Raw genomic sequence first — 15,731 nt, forward strand, 5'->3', positions numbered from 1 at the left:
TCTGTGCCTGGTGGAGCCCCACCATTTCAATGTCTGGGTAACCCCAGCACACCCCAGGGTGACAGGGGCAGTTCCTGGGTGGGGGCCTTGCTTTTACACCTGTCCCCAGCAGACTGCTCACGTGGCAACCAGAGTGGGTCCCTGCCACTTGCTTGCTGAACATAGTATCAGAGCCCTGTTCTGCCTGGGCAGCACTCTGCCTAGTTCCAAGGGACAAGTGACATACACCTGACTCCAGCCTCCAGCCTCCAGTGCAGCCTCGGTGATGGGAGCCTCATCCTGGCAATGACACAATGGAGAACTCACTGAGGGGCTTCTAGAATTTTCCAGTGGTCAAAGTGTTATTCAGTGCGTAACCAAAGCAGGAGAGGCCTGGCACTCCGCCTTCATTTGATGCCTCCCTTCCCCTCACAGCTCTGTGTGTTGGCAGTATAATCACCTCTGTAACACACTGCTTATCAGCTCTCCATGACCCTAGTGCACTTGTGTCTCTTCCAGTCTGGGGACACCAAGGCAAGAGTGACCAGAGTAGTTTTCAGGATTTAATTCCAGGGATTTGCAGGGACATCTAGCTACCAGCTTTTACAACATCCAGTTACAGACCCTGTCCTAAATCTGCAGCCCCTCCCATTCCAGGATGGCAGCATCTTACAGACCACCCCACGGTGAAGCAGTTTCCCAGGAAGGCAGCTAAGGCTATCCTCCTGCACAACAGCTCTCCCAGGACCTCCCAGACCCAGGGCTGAAAATACTGTCAGCCAGGCTCCAGGACCACCCAATACTGCCTACTGTGCAAACCTCAACCGTGCCTTTGTTCCCCTTTCCTGTAAACCCCTGCGGCTCCTGTCAGCTGCTGAGACAGATCTGGAAAGGCTCTGTGCCCTCCAGCTGGCCACAGTGGTTACAGCTTCTTTCCTACTCTTTCCCATGCTGATCCCCTTGATTGGCATTTTGGCATGGGAAGTCAAGCCAGGGCTATATGATGCAGGAGCTGGGGCTTTGGCCCTACAACTCCAGCAACAAAAGGAAGGAGGTGGTGAGACATACTGGCTGCTTTAGCCTCCGTGCTGCCACCCCTATGGAGTCAGATCCAGATACACAATGGCCAAGGACCTTCTCAGCCAGCAGGAAGAACGCCTCCCAGGGGACTCATCCCTCCCTGCTGCCCCCGCCTGCTCTAACTCCCCAACTGGCAACTGCAGGGGCTATGCCTGGCGTGGACTTCTCCCGGGTGGGCCTCCTCCTCCTCAGGCCGTCTCTTCCCCTCCTGCATTCATGGCCAGCTGTGGCTGTTTCTCAACTGACTGCAGTCCCTGGGACAAGGAACAGGATTAGGGTTAGGGTCAGGCTGTGCGGGAGCAGACACTGTTGCTTATGCAGTGATATGCCCCAGGAGGCCGTGGTCACAACCACACTGTCAGCAGGCAAAGGAAAGGCCACCAGAGAGTGCTCAGATACTGCATTGAGGTCGAAGGTGATATTAGCACCAGCAGCAAGGGTAGAGCTGGGGAGGAGGACACAGCAGCCTCCTCTGCAAACATGTGCAGGCAGTCACCCTGGTGCAGCCCCTCTGAGCCAGAGAGCACCAATCCTGCTTCCAGGCCATATGGAAAAGTATATGTTTAATATCAAAAGCCATTTCGGGGATCACTGAGAGTGACTCCTGAGAAGTGCTCTAGGATGTTCTCACTGGAGCAGCTGCACCCTGGCCCAAGCCCCAGGTCCCTGGGCAGCCGCCCACTAGCCGCTGGACTTGGCGATGAGCTTCTCCAGCAGGCTCATCATGCGCTCCTGCAGCTGTAGGCTCTGCACCTGCAGGATGTTCTGCTGGTCCAGCACACGGCGCACCTCGCGGCATGTCTCCTCCATGGCGCGGCTCAGCCGCCGCTGCTCCTCCAGCATAGCCTCCAGGAGTCGCAGCTTCTTCCTCTGCAGGTGGCAGCTCTGCGCCTTGCGCTTTTTCACAGGTCGCTCCTCTGATCTGCAGGACAGCAGCAGCTATGGATGAGCTGGTCATGGCCTGGGCCCTCCCGACCACCCGACCACTGAGGCCCCAGGGAGCCAAGCCTCTGCCTGAGAGGTGAGAAGATGGAGACCACGGGCATGGCCAGCTATAGGGCCCTGTAGGCAACCTGGTGATAACCAACATATCATGGGAGCAATGCGGTGCTGAGCAGGGCAGGCAGCGGGCCCGAACCAAGTGGGGGGCCCAGGCATGGAGCAGCCTCCCTCCTCCAGGGACGGATACAGGTGGCAGGAAGAGGCTTCAGGAGCAGAGACATCTTTGGGGGCCTGGACAGGGAAGTGCACAGGTGCCAGACGGAGTGCCTGGGCCTGAGCCCTGTCTCCCAGCACCCTGGGATGGGGAGGAAGGAGGATGGCTAAAGGGGGAGGTGGCAGCTCCCTCCTTAGGATCAAGGAGATAGAGACAGCTGGCCTGTGGCCTCCACAGCATTGTCAGAGCCCACTGAGCCCCCCCTCCAGCGCCCTCTGGGCCAGTTTCAGAGCTTCGGGCAACCAGCCAGCCTTGGGGGTCACAGCCCTATGCAGCACCCTAGCAGCAGAGTCCAGAACTGGGCTCTTCATCCCAAGGACAGCTGGCCCTGCACCTCAGGCCTCCTGCTGGCTGAGCAAAGGCGCGTCTGCCTGGGATCATGGCTGAGAACTCTCCAGGGAAGGGTGCTGGGGGAGCCCTTCCCACCTCACCACAGACTTGGAGACTGGGCACAGAGACCATGCTTGAAGCTACATCCTTCTGTTCTCTTCACTTGCCAGCCCATTTTACCTCAAAAGCCCATACTCAAAGTCCCATCCTCTGAAGTGACTGTTCTGGGCTCGCTGTCCCCACACCTTTGGATGTCTGTCCTGCATGCAGTCTGATGCTTGGGCACAGCAGTAGAAGCCTAGTGACAAGGGACAGGCTGGACCTGTGTGGGATGTGGGCAGGCAGGGAGGAACATGTGGGGCCAGGCCCTGTGTCTTCTCTCCTGATAATGCCAACCCTCTCCCAGGAAGGTTCTGACTGATCCCCATTTCACAAGTGGGAGACTGAGGCCAGAGAGGTCAAGGAACTTCCAACGCAGCTAGCCAGTGGAGCCGGGAAATAAGTGTGGTCTGCTATCTGAGGCTGGCCTGGGCCTGGGGGGCCAGCAACTATGAGGATACCATGCCAGGCAGCCACCTTTGCCACTCTGGCCCGGCCGCTCAGGTGGGCAGGGCCGGGCAGGAGGAGGAGAGCGCGCGCACGCACACTACCTGAACTTAAGGGACAGTAAGCTGGAGGAGCTGTCGGAGCGATCGTCCTCGAAGCGGCCTTCGTAGGAGCACTGGGTATACGGTAAGTACAGAGGGGTGGACTTAGCAGACGGCGACAGAGACGCCTCGGTCTGGGACGTGGAGGGCCCCGGCTGCTGGCCATCCGGCACTTTGCCCTCAGAGGCCTCGGGGACTTTGGCCAGAATCCTATCAATGGCTAGGTAATAGGGCCAGTCCGGCGGGACCGACTCGCTATCTGTCATGCATTTTAATTTCCTGAAACGAGAGACACAAGAGCCATGGGTGAGAAACAGCTGGTCCCAGCCCATCCCGCCGGGCCCCTCAGCAGAGGGACACACAGGGGCGTGGGGACCCTTGGGCAGGAGCGGGAGCCACTTGCAGCCAGCATGGGCTCCCTAGCAAAATCGGCCAGGTCCTAGGTCCCAGTTATAGTGGACTCAGAGCAGCGAGGCTTTGGGAAGTGCACAGCCTCTGGTATGGAGAAAGTGCAGGGGCTGCAAGAGGCTTAGCGGTGAGAACTGTCCAGCAGGCTTGAGGCCCTGGCAGGGGGTGGGAAGGGGCACATGCCCCAAATATAGGAAGGGCAACTACGGGTGCTGGAACCTCGAGTCGGCTCCTGTGGTTTCTCCTAGCTTTTCTATTGTTCCTAAATTCTTTGCAATGAATGTGTACTGCTTCTTACACAAGTTACCCCTGCAATAATAAGCTATTCTGACAAACTTACAATAGACCCATTAGATATCACAGGCTGACAGCCATGGCTTTCTAGAGAGGATACCTCAGGGACGGAGGATCACAGGGGCAGGCTGCAGCTTCCACACACTGAGACTATCTCATCACCAATGTGCTGTGTGATCTTGGGCGGGTTCATTAACCTCTCCAGGCCTCCATTTCTGCATCAATAAAATGGGGATGAAGGAGGAAGCCTCTCACAAGGCTGAAGAGGAGACTTAATAAAATGGTGCCTGGCAAGCAGCAAGCTGGCCTCCAGTGTCACTCTTGGTTGGATGGGACCAGAAGTCGCATCACTCCAAGCTTGGGAGTGTTGCTGTCACTCATTCAGCCCTAGAACCTACAGCTTCCCAGTGGTGACAGGCTGGTCCATGGGGTTACTCTGCACTCTGAATGGAGCGGCCCTGTCCTGGCTCCCCCAACCAGCTTTCCATCTTCTCTTGCAGTGGGTCCTGCCTCAAGGGGGACCAAGCCTGATGAGGCAAGGGTTGGGGAGACCAGGCCCTGGGGTAGCAGGACAGCTCAGGCCAACCAGGGATGAGGCCACAGGGTTGGCTAGGGGACCTCTGACCTGCTAGACCCAGCAGCTCCTGAAGCCCAGGGCTCCCCACCTGCCTGCCCATGGGACTGGCCCATGCCCTCAGGCCCAACTGTCCTATCTCCCTGGTACTTCTTGCCAGCAGTGGGCACTGGAGGTAATGCGCTGGCAGAGTGAGTGACCTCCTGTAAGTGGGCACAGCCAGCAAGGAGGGGCTGCTGCCTGACTACAGATAGTGCCAGGTGAATATCCTTGCACACAGCTAGGAATAGATCACACAGGGCAGGACCCAGGCTGTTCTGGCTTCCCATCAGTGGGTACCTGATGCCCTGCAGAGGGAAAGGTGAACTGTCTACCTGGTGACCACGCCAGCCTCCGCCTCCACGGTACCCTTGCTTTCTGCTCCCTCAAGCCAGCCCTATCCTTGGAGACAGGGATCTAGTGCCCCACCTGGGAGGCTCCATGGGACCAGCCACTCTCTCACACTTCCTTAGCCAGACAACCGTAATATGTCAAAAGGTCTTGGGAAAAAACAGTAAGGGCATCTGCAGCAGAGAGGGTGGGAGGGGAGATAAAGACCTGGTCACCCAGTTGAAGCTTCAGCCTGTGAAGGACCGAGTAGTGAGACCCTTTGCAGTTCTATGCCTCAGTTTCCCCTCGGTGAGCACAGACTGACGACAGCAGCCATCCATGGAGAGTCATGGAGGGCACCTGCTTCCCAAGCTAGGAGTGCCGTGCCCCCTGCCTGACTGCACCCCTCATTTCCCAGCCGTGCACCCGGCCAGAAGTGGAGACAGATCCCTCCCCTGGGACGCGGAGGGAGGCTTTCAGGATGAATAATGAATGACCAGCCAGACACCAATCGGAGCACGCCAGCCCAACTCTGAATTACCTAGTTACAGGAGGTTGGGTCTCTGTGGCATAGCCTCTCCCGCCCTGGAACCCTGTACTCACTGGATGTTTGCTTGGGGCCAGGGGAATGGGCAGCCCAGGCCACATGTCATCATCTGCATGGCCACCTCTGCGGACACCAGGCTCACATCTCAGCCCTAAGGCTGAGGCTCAAATGTAAACTTGTTTATACTAAAGGACTCTAGGCAATGGGTTCTGGCTCCTGGCCTGGGACCTGCTCCTATAGGGCCCTGCAAGTTAAGTCAGCACAACTTAAAACAGAGCCTTGGATTCTGTCCAGGCCCTGCTGGGCACTCTGGGCTCCCAGCGTGGCCAGGAACCAGGGCCGGGGTGTGATTCCTCCACTATGCTGGGCTGACTTTCACCTGTGAGTGTATGGGGGCTTGGTTTTGCCCTGGGGTACAGCAGGGAAACCTTTGGGGCATCCTTTCCCCCTAGCTTCCATCTGTACCACCCCAATGGCTGCACCCTGTACTACTGTGAGTCTCCCGTGGGACAGGGTTCCCTACACGGCAGCCCTAGGGCACCCAGGGCCCGATGCTTTCAGCTGCTGAGTCCCCCATGGCCTGCAGCTCCTGTTGTGATCCTCCCCACACACATGACCTTTATCCTGCATTGTGACCTTCACTGCACACAAGATTCCTCTCACCTGTAAGCCCATGCCCCCCCCCCCCCCACTCCTGCTAGTAAGTTCTGTCCTGCTCCGGGCTATAGGGACAGGATCCCTGGGTGGTGAGGTACTGGGCTCTAGGGCTACAGCCGTTCCTCCTCCTTTCCTCCAGGAGCCCCCAGTGCAAAGCCAGCTAACCTGGGATGTGCAGAGCCAGAGACAGAGCCAGACCAAGGTTCCCCACTTCTCCCCTCAAACAAGCAAAAGCACCACCTGCAAGTGGGGCACCAACTGGACAACTTGACGTCTTGACATCTGCTGAATGCCCCTTTCCTTGACCCTGAGTTGGGCACAAAGCATGAGCTCGAAGTCCTGGAGGGTCAGGACCAGATGGGCCTGGGAACGAGCTTCCTTCTCATTCTGGCCTCAGTTTCCCTCTCGTACAGAGGCTTGTGACCCCTGGTGACAACCTGTAGCCCCTAGGGTGGGGTGGGGAGGTGTAGCTAGGAGGCGCTGCCTGCCCCGGGTGCTGCCTCAGCTCTGGTGTGTCTGAGCCACAGCCCAGTGACATGATATTACCAGGAGTCCCCACCCATTTCGTGCGCTTGCTAGGCCTCGGTTTTCCTATCTCCCCGTTTCCCCAAGGGAAGCTGCAGGATGGGTCCCCGAGGCTGTCTGTTGCCCCACCGGCTGCGCTGCCCACCTGTACTGGAAGGTCATGTTGGTGATTTTGATCTTGATCTCCTCACCCAGCCGCCGCTCGCCCGTCATCTCGAAGAGCTTGCTTGCCATCTTCTCATACACCTTGGCATTGCGCTTGGTCTGCTTGAGCTCGTCGAAGAACTCCTCCCAGATGAGCATAAGGCCGCGCATCTCAGCGTCCGTCCAGTTGCGGGCCCGCCGGTGCTTCTCCGTCTGAGGAGACACAAGGTAGCCTGGCACCTCGGCTGCCGCCATGCTGGAGGCACCTGCGGGGTTAAGGATGGTGCTCAGGCGGGGCCCTGGGCCCAGCCCAGGCACCATGGGCGGGAGGCGCCGCACTAGCTTGCTCGAGGCTGCTCTGAGCTCAAAATGGGGCCTACATCTGACAGGCAGGAATTTAGTTAAAAGCTTTTAAACAGGAAACGTCATTTTGATGTCACGTTTCCATAGCAACACAGCAACTGCATAAGCTACAACAACAGAAATCTTTTAACTGAAAGCACAGGAATCAGGGCCACACTGATGGGCCATCAATATTGCAGCGCACGCTGGGCCCAAACCCAGTGTCAGCCCCAGCTCTGCCTCCTCCCAGCGGCCCACCAGGCCTTGGCTGCCTGGACTGTGTGCAGAGAGGGGCTTCAGTGGTGCCAGCCAGGCCTGAGGTAGGGGCGAGGGCAGCCCACAGGCAGTGGGTACGAACAGGAGGACGGTATGGTCACAGGGAGATAGTGCAGGGGAAACATGGTGGACAGGCAGGAAGGCTAGGTCCCATGTTGCCTGGACTCCCTGATGGAGGCTGGGCCCAGGCTTCAGGGGAGCACGAGGCCCCCTTTCCCACCTTTGTCCGGTGCTACTTTTACTCTACCCACCAAACACACTGGCCTCAGTCCTGGGACTCTGAGGACCCAAGCTGACCACAGCCAGTCCCTGCTTGGTGGTGCTTGCTAGGGGACCTGGACACTGACTTTCAGCACAGGCTGGGGACAGCGGGACAGCACTGGAGAGCAAAGGCAAGCTGTGGGTGGAGACAAGAGAATGGATCAGAGGGTGACACTGGTAAGGGTCAGCCAAGACAGAGTGGCAAGGTGGACGTGGTAGGGGGATGCAAGCCAGACACGAGCTGCAGGGGAAGGCGAGTGTGCAGGCAAAGCTGGGGTAAGGGCTCCCACCTCTCGGGCTGAGGGACTGAAGGCCCGCAGGGGGCCAGGGACCTCAGCGGAAGGAGCCAGGGGCAAGCAAGCTGAGATGCTGCAAGGGCTACAGAGGGAGAGTGTCAGCTAGTACTGAAGAGGTAAAGATGCAATGAGAGGGCACAGAGCTCAAGGCCCTGGGCTGGACAGACCAGGAGGGCCCTGGCGCCCCACTCTTTTGGCATCTCAGCCTGCAGCTCCCGAGGGAGGTCCCACCCAGCCTCCATACTCAGGCTGAACTCCCTGTTCAGCAGGGGACAGTGGGGGACTGCTAGTTTTTCTTGGCCTGTCTTCTGTGAAGAGCTCCCGTGGCATCCTTGTGGGGCCCCAGAGCCCAGCATGGAAGGGCCTCAGGCTGCCATCTGGTTCCCCCAGCGTGGGGAGTCCCCGTGCCCAGCAGCCCCGTGCCATTAGCAAACCCCACTCAGGGGTCTAGGTGAGTTGACCCCCTTCTTCTCTAAGCCCTAGGACCACTGTCCCCCAGCAGTCCGTAACTGGGACTTTTATACTTCTACAAAGGGTCCACCCAAACTCTGCACTCACCATCCTGGGCCAGTGGGCTTGCTGCCCTGGAGCCCAGTATGGGACCCCGACTGGGTTCTGCAGACCCGAAGCCCCACTCCTCCATCAAGCCCTACTCCTCAGGCATGAGATCTGAACTGTGGAAGGTTAGGGACCTGTCTCTCTGTCCCACCCAGCTGTGACTCTGGTGCAGAAATGGGTAAGCACACCCCACCACACAGTGAAGAGGGCAAGTACAGCCCAGGGCTCTACTGACTCAAAGTTTTCCCTCTCTGGCCACTGTTCCCCATTTCTGCAGTGGGAATGATGGGATTGGGCTGGAGGACATGAGTCATCCAGTATGGTGCTGGAGGGGCCCTGGGGTGATGGTGGTGTCCTGATTTCCCCCAACCAGTTCCCACCAAGATTTTCCTTGGAGGCTTTCGAGTTCTGGGGCACCTCCTCCCCTGCTTGCTTGAATTCTGATTGCTTGCAGCACCACTCTCCAGGAAGAACCCTGTAGGGAAGGTTTCAACGTTCCTTCCAGGGCTGGGATGCCCGCAGTGTGCCCTCTAGGGCACCTTCCAAAGTAGAGCCCTTGTCCGAGCTCCCCAAGATGAGCTAGGCTGGCCAACTAGTTGGACCAAGGCCCCAGGTGTCTGGCCCCCTAGGGGAGGAGTTCCATACCTTGGCATAGCTGCATGGCCTGCTGGGACCCTGGGTCACTGCGGGGTTGGGAGGCAGAGGGCCCAGGCTGGGCACCTGGCAGTACCTGCAGGGAGAACAGCAGTCAGGCCTTGGCAGGAGCAACCTTGGGAGACTCAGACACCGTGCTGGGTCCAGCCTAGTCCTGCTGCAAAGAGGCCTGTGCACTCTGGGCCTTGCTCTTCTCTGGATGGTGCTGTCCTGCTGCAGGAACCTGGGCCTGACTGAGGAAGGGGTGCAGGGTTCAGCCTACTGAAGGGAGCCATGGAGGGGAAGTCAGGTCCCTGCAGCCCTGAGTTAAGTCTGTACCAGTGGGGGACATGTAGATTGAAGAATCAAGACCTTGGCTGCCACTGGGAAACAGACAGTTATTGTGTGGGGCAGGGGTGGTGGCCGCGCGAGGGCAGCCTGGCTGGGAGGCAGCAAGGCTTAGGAAGAAGCCAGAGCTGTCCAGGACTGCAGGGACAGGAAAGGCTGCTGTCTCAGTGGGGGTGCAATGGGTGGTGCTCCTCAGGACAGGCCTGTCCCAGTGGATAGAGGTCTCGGCTGCCTGGCCCACCATGGAGGGCAGGGAGACTGCCCAGCTTATGTGCTGGGCATTACCATCCTTCCAGACCACGTACTGTAGTCCTCTGCCTGTGGGGTCAGGCCTCCACCTTGAGCTGTCAACATCACCAGAAGCCCATGGCCTGAATGCTCTGTCCCCACTGGACCATGACAGTAAGGGAGCCCTCCAGTGGGCTGAGCCATAGATGGGGACAGGATGAGGGGCCCAGTGGACCACCGATGCCTAAGGATTCTAGGAAGGTGGCAGACTCCAGAGTCAGGTGCCTCTGCCCACCCACAGCCGTGGGGACAGCCATGGTGCTCCTGGGCTCCTTGCCCTGGCTCTCTGGCTGTAATGGGCCACGAGGTCACCTAGTCCCTTCTGTGTGTCCCTGGAAGCCCAGAGCTGAGCTGTGACCCTGGTACTCACCTCACTCAGCCACTTCCTCATCACTGCAAGGGTGGGAAGCGCCAGATTCCTCACATGGGGAACTACTTCAGAATGCTTTTCGGAGCCAAGTGGTCATGGCTGGAAACAAACACCACCGTAGGCACCGAGTGCAAGCCCAGTGAGGAGCAGGAGAAGTGGTATCCCCTGGTACCTGCCTGACAGGGAAGGTGGCAGTGACAGGTTCAGGTTCAGCCCTCTGCTGTATAGTTGCAGTGTGCGGCATGCTGTGGGTTGCCCTGCTGAGGGGTGCTTTCCACTGGGCCTGGGCCATTTCTGGAAACCCCAACTATGCTGGCCAGAGATTACCAGGGATTGGCTGCCCCCACCCGAACCGGGAGGAAGGGGTGTTGTTCCCCTGAAGTGACCAGAACACAGGTAGTGCAGAAGGGCGAGGCCATCAAGGCACTGAAGTTGTCATCAATGAGGAGATATTTAGGCAGCCAGTGACCCAGCCCCCATCAACGCTTACAGCAACAGAGGGGGCAGAGAAACCTCATGGCACATCCTCCAGCTGAGTGCTCACCAACCCGTGCAGAGAAAGGGGACCTGAGCCCTATGAGGGCCACCATCCGACTGTGTCTTGGCCCTCGCCTTTCTTCCTGGCCCCAGCCAAGGGGCAGTCAGGGTCATGTGTGCCTTGTCCTAGATCATGATCACTTGGGCCACCGAGCCTCTGGAGGCTGGGAGGAAGGTGGCCTTGCTGAGCCTGACTTCTGGGAGAAGGTATTCCACAGCGGAGGGGCTGCCATGCTGAAAAGGATGGGGCAGACGCTGCAGTGACAAAGAGAGGGGAGACCAGCTGTGCTGGGGACAGCAGAGTCCAGCTGTTCCAGGCACATGCCTGTTAATGGTCAGTGAAGCAGAAGGGATCTACAAGGGAACTCCATGTGAGGACATAGTCCTCTCCACACTTCTAGTTCCCTGGAACCACTGTGGAAGGAGGGGAAGCCCATGGTGAGGCCACCAAGATGAGCATGCAATGCCGCTCACCACCAGCGCCCTCGAAGCCCATGCTTGCTGCACAGCGAGGCACCCACTAGGCTGGGCCCAAACCCAGCCCACTCTGCAGCTGCCCATGTGCCCGGGCCACTGTGCCTCACCAAACAGAGAGGAAATGGTTCTCAGCAAAAAGAGTGAGTCCCACACAGCAACAATGGATGGTTTGATTCCTTTAATTTGAATATACAACATTTGCAGCAGTTAGAAAAACTTTAAATGTACATCTTACACCAGTCCTTCCTCTTGGAAGTGGACAGTCAGGGGTGGGCAGAGCTCCGGGACATGCCCATCACAGCTGCAGCCCACAGCCTGCTCACTTACAGCCTGGATGGATGCCCTGGGTCAGAGCTGCACCCCACAGGCAGGTTTCTGCCGCCCATAACCCGCCTGCCATGTGCAACAGAAGAGCTGCTCCCTGAAAGCCTTGCAGGGAGGGCTTTCAAAATGGCATGAAAACATGACAGGCACACAGGGAAGATGGCCCTGAACCTTCTAAGCACCATCTGTGGACGCAAGGCTGAATCTCTCCTACGCCACACACAGCTCCAGACAAGGGACAGTCCTTTTCTCCTGTGCCACCCTGTGCTCTCCACCCTCAGCTCTCTGGGCCTTCCCACTCCCATGCATCACTCCTGGCACACCGAGTTCACTTCAGCCAGCAGCTCTGGTCCCTGCACCCAGCGCAGAGAGGGAGGGACAATCCTATGTGAGGAGACTGATGGGGAAGGACACTCGCGGGGAGCAGGAGGAACTCATTCTACTTCGCAAGCACACAAAGCCAGACCCATGGTGCCAAGGCAACTGAGAGGCAGCTATTGCTGTGTAACCCACCCACAAGGTGAGCTCTCAGCTGGACACTGTGGCTCCATGGGACGGGCTCCCTGGTGGGGATGCTCTGGGTGTCTGGGGCATCTCCATGGCACTCTTCCTCCTGATGGGTCCAGCACAGGGAAACTGCAAGTATGATAAAGGGCACTTGCAGCTGGAAAGTTACCTCCACGCGTCAGCAGGGCCAGCAAAGGAAGGGAGGCACAGTCTGGAGAAGAAACGCTTAAGTGCATTGCCAAATAATTCTACCCTGGTTTCATTAAAAGCTTTCCTGATAGTACCAGCAAGAAAACAAAAATACTACCCTGCCTCCCCCAAAAACCTGATAATCAAAATGACATTTCTGGTAAAAGTTGGGGATCCACAGCTTTGGAGGAACTTGAGGGAGTCTTGAGCCCCCATGCTAGTCAGGCAGACCACTTTCTCCATGGGACTTTTCTGCATAGGGACACCTTCTTATCTTGTCACACTCTCAGGTGTTTTCTGAGGGCTTGTGTCTGACTCGAGGGGTGTGTGTGTACATCCACCAGCTCTGGAGCACACAAATCTTTGGGTTGCTGCCTATAGCCAGAGTTGGATTCCAGCCCCTACGCTAAGATCATAGGGTGAACAAGAGGCGGCCAATTAAACTATGCTGAGTCCGTGATAAGAATCCCAAGGGGAATGGCTCCAAATTTCATATTCACAGTGTTATTTCTCACAATGTAAACATCTAGCCAGGCGCAACATTCAGCCTGCAACACATCTGTCTCAGCAGCTGGGACAATCTGGGGGTATAGTGCAGAACTTTCCCACGGTTCCCAAATATTTCGAGCAGTTTCCTAGGGGAAAGCTGAGATGAGAAACAGGAGCCCCAAATCGATAAGGGGCCATCAGAGACTTTCTTACTTCTTAGCATCCTGTGGTTTCCCTACAATCTTCTCCCAAACAGGATCCATTTCTATAGTCTGAACTGCTGACTACCAGAATGAGTTGGTCCTGGCTAGTTGAGGTCTCTATTGGGCCTGGCAGGAAAAGCTTCATGTTAACCATGAGGGATTCCCCGTGGGCAACCCAGCACCCCATGGCAGGAGAGGACAGAGGCAGTTGGGGGTCTCAAGGTGACACGGCAGACATGATGTTAGCTAACGCAACAAGCTGAAAGCCCTCCTCCTTGGCAGACCACAAACCACTCTGTGTGCTCCTCATCGACCAAGTGTAGCTGATACTGACCTCACCACCCAGTCAGCTGGGCCTGCCCCAGGGACGGGGCATGGAGCACCACCCTACTGCACAGCGGGCAGCGCTCTGAACAAAGACAGGGAGTACACCAAAGGAGCCCTGCCACCCAGGCTCACTTCCATTAAAACCATGTGGCTTTGTCTGGTCCAATGGCAGTGGGTTATCAGAACTTATTAACATTAGTGTCACTAAAGTTGGTATACCACCCCCCTTCTCCCCCCCAATGCTAAATTTAGTTGGCTTAAAAAAACAAAAACGAAAACAAAAAAACCCATGTGGCCGTCTGCACCTGGGAACCCAAAGTGAGTTCAGGATCTGGGGCCTGGGGTATAAGCAGGGCTGTCCCCAGGCCACAGGTGACCAGACACACATGTCTTCCCACTCCTACCATCCCATCTCCACATGACCGAGAGTGAGCCTCTTCCCTCCCCTCCGATGGACACAGATGTGCGCTCTCCTCGGCTGAGGGAGGCACACACATGAGAACTGGAAAGGCGTGTTGGGGTTCATTTTCAATGGTCACTGAGACACCACGCTTTACCCTTGACCACAAGCTCACACAAAACATCGTGTCAGAGCTCAGCTGAGTGATGTCTTGGGGCTGTAGGCCAGGTACCCATCAGGGCTTAACTGTTCTGCACAGGAGGCTAGGGATAGTGCACCTAACACTGGATGCTAAAGTAGACCACAGTCCTGGATGCTGGCCAGGCACTGGAGGCTGCCAGGCCTCTCATATGTGTGAGCCTGAGTGCTGTCAGTGCCCAAAGAGGGGTCCTGCAGTGGACACAGAGGCGAGTACACTGCTTGTCCTCCGAGTCGGGCCCTGGACACTGACACCTCTCTCCATTCCAGCTACACAGGAACACACAGCAAAGGGAGTGTGTGCAGCAGAGGGGGTGTGGGAGGGGCCCGCCGACTCAGCACAAGCGGCTACAGGAAGGGAGTGGCGACCAGAGGCCCGGTCCACGTCCGCAGACGCTGTCACATGCAGCACAGGCCTTGCAAGTCACACACTGTACACGGGCATAGGAAGTGTTACATTAAAATTAATCTCTTTACTGATATAATTAAATTTTAAGTCCTGAGAAGAGAACAGAGAAAGGGAGACTGGCACTGCACGCCCAGCACCCCCAGGCCTGACTCACCACGCACCAGTGTCCAGACATGGGTGGGCAGGCAGACCCCACTGGGAGATGCAGGGAGAGCTTTGCAGCCCGAGGCAGCGTATCTGTCTGCAGGCCAGGGAGGCCAGGGTTCCTGCCCTAGGGCACTGCAACCCTGTGATGTGGACAGGTGTACACAGGGAGACATCACCTGTGATTGCAAGGCCACCAACACAGGACTTAGCTCAACCCCAATCTGCTGCATGTTTCCTGCACAGCCCTTGCTGCAAAAAGCACTTCTGTTGCAGAGCCAGAAATGCACATGCCAGCAGGCCACCTTGTGTAGCGCAAACAGAAGCCCATGGCAACCCAGGAACCCTGGCAGAGCAGGGTTCACTCAGGCTCCCACATGTTCTGGTCCCACAAGCTGTCTCCTCTGGGCACCACAGATGCTTAGCAAGTGGTGACCTTGTGGACATTTCGCAAACAAGTCAGTAGCCGGTGGTATGGGCTTCCTGGTGCCGCGACCACCTCAAACACAGACTGAAAGGCCCTGCGGTCAAGCTCCTCCTCTATCTGATGTCTGTAGAAGTCTGTGGCGACCAGGCAGAAAAGATTCACGTCCACCTGCTCCAGCTTGCCCATCCGGCTGATGACATGTGGAAGGCTGGCATAGGGGTCAAGGAGAACACCGGAAAGCAGGGAAGATGCCCTCACTCTCCTCCCACCCAGGGAGGCTGGAGTGACCAGGGCAGCAGTGGGCAGCCTGGACGGTGCCAGCAGCACTGGCCACCCTCACTGTCTCCTGCTACCAGCTGCTTTTGCCCACAAGGTGGGGCAATCCCGAGCCGCTCTCAGAGCACTTGGCGCTATACCACTTACCTGGCCAGTTGCTCAATGCAGGGAGGACAGAGCTGGCCCAGATCCCCAGCTGGGTTGTGTGAGGTTGTGCTGTCAGCACAGCACAGTCACACTGCTTGGAGGCTCCTGTGGTCAGTCAGAGGGAGACCAGCAAGAGGGGTACTGGCCTGCAGCAGTGGCCACTGAGGTTGGGTCTTTACTCACGCCTCTCCCCAGGAGGGCAAAAACAGCACAATGAGGAGAGCTAATAAGAAGCAGCAGTGGGGCACCACAGAACCACCCAGCAGATGTGCAGCCACTGCCCCGCCTCCCTGCCCCGCCCCCAGCCCAGATTCCTTCCCCACCCTGACCCAGCCGCCAAGGGCTGGGCCTCCTACTTTGTGTCCCTGTCAACCTTTCACACTCTTGGGCTGGGAAACACAGCCTTAACCTCAGGGATTCTGTAGAGCGTAGGTCTCCAAGGCTTCACCACCACCCAAACCTAGACAACGATGACAGAATGGTGAGAACTAGTGGGAGGCAGGAGCTGGCCTCAGACAGGGACCAGGAAGGATAC

The 15,731-nt window shown here is 57.5% G+C and overlaps 2 protein-coding genes across 11 annotated transcripts in view; both read right to left on the bottom strand.

Moving 5' to 3' along the window:
* Positions 1-529: 529 nt before the first annotated feature.
* Positions 530-15,724, bottom strand: Msantd1 (Myb/SANT DNA binding domain containing 1). Of its 4 annotated transcripts, none has more exons than XM_063230282.1 (5): positions 15,197-15,724; positions 9,149-9,233; positions 6,772-6,983; positions 3,256-3,531; positions 530-1,981 (listed from the first exon to the last, which is right to left on the bottom strand). In XM_063230282.1, the coding sequence occupies exons 3-5, from the start codon at positions 6,939-6,941 to the stop codon at positions 1,741-1,743; spliced, it is 687 nt and encodes a 228-aa protein (XP_063086352.1). In that variant the 5' UTR covers positions 6,942-6,983; positions 9,149-9,233; positions 15,197-15,724; the 3' UTR covers positions 530-1,740. The 4 variants fall into 4 exon arrangements, with proteins under 4 accessions (XP_063086352.1, XP_063086351.1, XP_003461922.1 ...); XM_063230281.1 differs by having other exon boundaries at positions 6,772-7,036; XM_003461874.5 differs by lacking the exons at positions 9,149-9,233; positions 15,197-15,724 and having other exon boundaries at positions 6,772-9,095.
* Htt (huntingtin) overlaps positions 11,320-15,731 on the bottom strand; it is a 145,926-nt gene continuing 141,514 nt past the window's right edge. For all 7 annotated transcript variants that reach the window (XM_063230279.1, XM_063230275.1, XM_003461856.5 and 4 more), the window contains one exon: positions 11,320-14,981. In XM_063230279.1, the coding sequence (XP_063086349.1) occupies positions 14,768-14,981 (214 nt within the window). In that variant the 3' untranslated portion in view covers positions 11,320-14,767. The remainder of the gene's footprint in view (positions 14,982-15,731) is intronic.

Source organism: Cavia porcellus, unplaced genomic scaffold (assembly GCF_034190915.1).
Source record: "Cavia porcellus strain 051 isolate PalLab524CR breed Dunkin Hartley unplaced genomic scaffold, mCavPor4.1 scaffold_18, whole genome shotgun sequence".
In the NCBI taxonomy this organism is placed as follows: Eukaryota; Metazoa; Chordata; class Mammalia; order Rodentia; family Caviidae; genus Cavia; species Cavia porcellus.